The 4,927-nt window shown below is 36.6% G+C and overlaps 1 protein-coding gene across 1 annotated transcript in view; it reads right to left on the bottom strand.

Annotated features, from left to right (window-relative positions):
- LOC104540604 (ribosomal protein S6 kinase alpha-6-like) overlaps positions 1-4,640 on the bottom strand; it is a gene marked incomplete at its 5' end in the record, with an annotated part of 7,273 nt that extends 2,633 nt beyond the window's left edge. Inside the window, 7 exons of the mRNA XM_010184445.1 lie at positions 623-740; positions 1,567-1,643; positions 2,052-2,213; positions 2,654-2,812; positions 3,440-3,529; positions 4,078-4,203; positions 4,487-4,640. Of these exons, the coding sequence (XP_010182747.1) occupies positions 623-740; positions 1,567-1,643; positions 2,052-2,213; positions 2,654-2,812; positions 3,440-3,529; positions 4,078-4,203; positions 4,487-4,640 (886 nt within the window). The remainder of the gene's footprint in view (positions 1-622; positions 741-1,566; positions 1,644-2,051; positions 2,214-2,653; positions 2,813-3,439; positions 3,530-4,077; positions 4,204-4,486) is intronic.
- Positions 4,641-4,927: the final 287 nt, after the last annotated feature.

The raw sequence follows: 4,927 nt of genomic DNA, 5'->3' as shown, positions 1-4,927 counted from the left end.
GGGAAAGAGCTAATGAGTTCAAGGGCAGGCATGCAAAGGCAGGACAGAGTGTTGGGCTAACCAAAGCCATGCAAGACTCAGCAAGGACACATGCAAAGTCCTGCGCTTGAAAAGGAAGAAACTGTCACCAAGGTACAGGGTGGGGACTGACACTGGGGGCTGGTTTTGTGAGAAGGACTGGGAGGTTTTGGTAGACGGCAAACTGAACCTGAACTACCAGTGTGACCTGGCACCCAAGGCGGCTGGCATTCCTTTAGTCAGCATGGCCAAAGGGATGGAGACAGAGGACAAAGTAAAACAAGAGATGTTCTGGCTTGAAATTAGAAGGCGGCTTTTCATCATTACAACTACCAAGCATTGGGAAAGGCTGTCCAGGCATGCTGTTCGGTCTCCACCCTTTGAGGTTTCTCAAGTCAGACCAAATAAAGCCCGGAGCTACGTGGTCAGACCTCACAGCTAAGCCTGCTTTGAGCAGGAGACTGGACTAGGTGACATACATTGCAATAAAGTCTGGAGGTAATAACAGCAAAATACTGTGTCAGACAAGTCTGTTTTATAAAGTTCAGTAGATATTAATTTAAATTCTACAAAAACATAAGAACAAAACAAAACACATTTACACCTTTGCTGCATCTGAAACAGTGTCCCAGTTGCCTCCACTTAAAGAGAATTTTCCACTGCCTATCCGTACCAGGATCTCCTCTGGAGTATCATTAGGACCATTGGCAAATGGAGTATAGCTGTTGAAAGAAAAAAAAAACATCAAAACACCTCAATATAAGAAAGAAGCTGCAAGAGACTTGTAAAATCTTGTGAATCATTCTGAGTAGATATCCCACTGCTGACAGAAACACACTATATACTATTAAATACTTCTTATGTTAGCATTCCATCTTCAATACAACATTACTTTCTTTTCCCCATAATTGTGTGGTTAATCAAGTAGAATAAATGGGAAAGGCAGACTAAGACGATGTCTTAAGTTAATATCTTAATAATGCAAATTGGAACAATTTCGAGTAGATAGTATTTATCTGTAAAACAAACAAAAAAAATTGCTGGTTTTTTGTTAGAGCAAAAATAAGAAAGCCTTTTATGATTTGGCAACCAAGCACTTAATAGAACTTAATTGTTTAGAGACTTAGAAAATTTAAGAGGTCACAAGTCTGTGTGTTCGACAAAAGGGCAGGAAGTCAAGCCTGTGGCAGGAGATACAAGAAGGTGGACCACAGGGGTGCTACGGTAGAGAAGAGGTAGAGGGAGAAAGAAGAAGAAAACCACCATATACTTTCACAGACTGAATTCTCTCCTGGAAACTAGAGACAGCCTTTGGCATCTCCCGGCCCTGAACTACTGAAGAGAGAAGCCTTGCACCTACCTTTAAGATAAGCCTTATTTATGTATGTATTTACTCATAGCTTCCTGTTCCACTTCAGTGTCTTTGTCATTCTACATTCAAATCAATGAGGTAATACTTTATAATTTTAATGAACGCATGGACTCATGCAGCATGCTGGAATTTTAGGTAAAAAAACCAAAAAAATAAAGCTGAGAAATAATTCTCACCCTGCCAACATTGTGTAAAGAAGAACACCCAAGCTCCATATGTCACAAGCAGCATCATATCCCTGTCTCATGAGAACCTATAAAACAAAGAGCATTAAAGACTTCTCATATATTAAAAAAACTCACTCCAAACCAGTACCACTACACAGCTAAAAGAAGGGTAAATCAATCCCAGGGTAATTTTAGAGGTTTGATCATTTATTTTTCAATATACAGGTTACAGTAATCAACATTATTTCTTGTTCCCAGAATATCGTATCTTAAGATTCTCAACAGGCTTACATCTTACTTTTGAGGGTGGATTATGTTATTTTTAAAGCAGGGTTATTATAAACATATGCACCACTGTTTATAAAGTACGTATAATTAGATTTAAGGAAAACTAGTAGAATTTGTCTTTTCTTTTCCTTTAAGCTCTGCTCAAAAGTTGAAGTACTTAATGCATCAATAACAGCATAGAGAAAATGCATGGCAGCTTAAGATACCTCTGGTGCCACAAAGTTTGCAGTGTAGCACGGAGTTAGAAGTAGTCCATTTTCACCTCGAAGTTGTTTTGCAAATCCAAAATCACAAATCCTTATAGAATCAGCATTATTTGAATCATCCGTATATAAAATGTTACTAGGTTTAAGGTCTCGATGCACTACCTTTAAACAAAGAAATTTAAAAATCTATCATTCAGAAGTTGCACGTGTGTTTTGTATGTAAGTTGCAATTTATAAAAACCGTTCTCTAGATTAATATACTTAATAACAATTCTGGAACTTGGAAGTAACAAAAAAATCCAAGTTCAAGTAATATCATAAAAAAGCCTACTGGCTTGTAACACAACTGGAACTAACAGAAGTATTTTCCAACAAGGATAATAAAATAAACATCTGCTGTTTCATAAACCATAGAAGTAGAGTTAAAAGGGCTTGCCAGAATAACAGGATGAGTTGTTAATGTTATTCACCTTTGTCATAAAATACTCAGAAATCATCTTCACTCCTCCCATAAAAGCAAGCCAAACAAAGCACATAACAGAAAAGGCATTTGTTAATTCTAAGAAATGTGAAAGAAGCGTGTCATAGAAGAAATCACTCACTCCTTGGCAGTGCAGGTAGTCCACAGTCTTAGTTATTGTGTATAACACAGCGCTGGCTTCTCGTTCCGAGAAGAACTTCTGTCTGAGGATTCGATCAAGCAGCTCCCCTCCTTTCATCAGTTCAGTTACAAGGTATATGAATCTACCATCATCATACACCTGATGAGAAGTTTAACAAGTGCATACATATATAAACACACACATACCTTATAAAAGATCATCTATAATTGTACCTCCTGATAAATTAAAATTACAGACCAGATTGCTCACCTATTCACTTTCACAAACAGCAGGGACTGAAAAATTTAATTCTGCAATTCAGGAGTCTTAAAACAAAGTATAAGATAGCTTATTTGTTAATTATTATTTCATGACTTGGAATTACATTTTTCAGCCTAGAAACGTCTGCAGTAAGGGGAGAGTAGCACTGCCACTACTTATGGCTCTTCTCCTCCATGGACAATTTTTAGCAGCCAGCACTTTGCATATAAAGAACAACATGCAACTGCTGATTCAGATTACCAACACATTAGCTACTTGCTTGAAATAAGAACACAGCATTTCTAACCTTTACACTATTTCTTACTTCAAGTCCATTAAAAAGCATTTACAAAAAACTAGTATCAGGACAATGACATATTTTGAAATACTCAACACTACATACTGCCCTCCAAACATACTTTATCATGTAAAAAACATTTAATGACTCCCAATAAACTTCCTACATCATTACTAATTTATTGCCTACTGTGTAATAGGAGGTAATAGAGAAAGGGAGGTACATACATCCTTTAAAGTAATAATATTTGGATGTTGTCCGTAACGCATGAGAATCTCAATTTCTTCCGAGGGATCCCTCTTACTTTTATCAATGATCTGTAAAATATAGCAACAGGAAAACAACTTGACTAAACAAAGCCTATCTAATACAGAAATTTTTTTATATTTATAATCTCACTTCAACAACAGAATAAAAAAAATTCAAGTTCATTAATTCTTAGTAACCATGAATCATGACTAATTCATATTCCAGCTCCACATCCCACTGTTTCTTGTGGGAACAAGAAACCACATCCACATCACTTCTTGTTCTATCCTCACTACTAGTTAAAACTGTATCATTACTGCAGTCTATTCTGCTCCAAAGGACAAGGAAATGCAATGAACTGTCTGAAGCATTGCTACTCCCCTGCAGCCCAGTTCCACTCTTGCAGATCTTATTTTATTTCAGGTTTTATCATCATACAGTATTTTCAGCCTTCAAGACTAATTGCAAAGCCAGTTCTTCAAGGCCATAACTAAACCCATATGATGTTCTCACATCCTATGAACAGCTACAGCAACTGGAGAATTCATGCAGTTAAGTTTGCAAGTCTACTACACAATAATTTCAGAACTGTGTCAGTGAAATTTATTCAAAGTACCTTTACAGCAAACTCCATGTTTGTAGCTATGTGTATGCATCGCTTGCAGACAGAGTAGGAACCAACACCAATATCTTCTTTCAGTTCATATACGTCAGTAAACTGTGCGCTGTTTCCATGAAGTTGCTTTAAAAAACAAACACATACAGTCATCTACAGCAACAAGATGCTCTTTGCCTTAATACTGCTTCCAACAGTCAAAGTTTCTTCGGCTTGCCCATGCTTTCTCTTGGTTTCTGCCTCCAGAAAAACAGCAACTCTTTTTAAAATTTAAATTATAAGTTTAATTTGAATTTAAGTAATATTAACAATGTACATTACATAATAGTCTCCCCAACAACAAAAAATAGACTGTAAGCACCAAATATTAGTCTATGGCATGCCAAAAAAGTTTCCCAAAAAATGTTACCTGTACTATTGGCAGTATATTGGTGAGTGGTGATATTTTGTGATCTTCTACAGTAGTAGTTGCAACAAAACTAAATCCTTTGAAGAGCTGATGTGCATTCGCACTAGGTGGAACTCCTGGAGAATCTGATGGCATACACATTTGATTAGCGTGGCTAAACCCCAACAAGGTTATTTTTTAACATTCAGGAGAGATATGTTGAACGAAACATTTTGAAGAAAGGGAGCAAACAAGAGCAACACCAGATATTGAATAAGTCAGTTATCTGTCTTCTCTTACTTCAGTAACAAACACAGAGCAAGTATTCCTGGGTTTTATCTAAAACAGCAAAACACTGCAGGAACTAACGCATGAAGATGTATTTTTGGAAAGAATTTTACTGATTCACAACACTACTTATAAGAAATAAAGATCAAAGTCTTATGTTCAAGGACTGCATAA

This window comes from Mesitornis unicolor, unplaced genomic scaffold (assembly GCF_000695765.1).
Source record: "Mesitornis unicolor isolate BGI_N332 unplaced genomic scaffold, ASM69576v1 scaffold48755, whole genome shotgun sequence".
In the NCBI taxonomy this organism is placed as follows: Eukaryota; Metazoa; Chordata; class Aves; order Mesitornithiformes; family Mesitornithidae; genus Mesitornis; species Mesitornis unicolor.
This window is presented reverse-complemented; position numbering and strand designations above follow the sequence as displayed.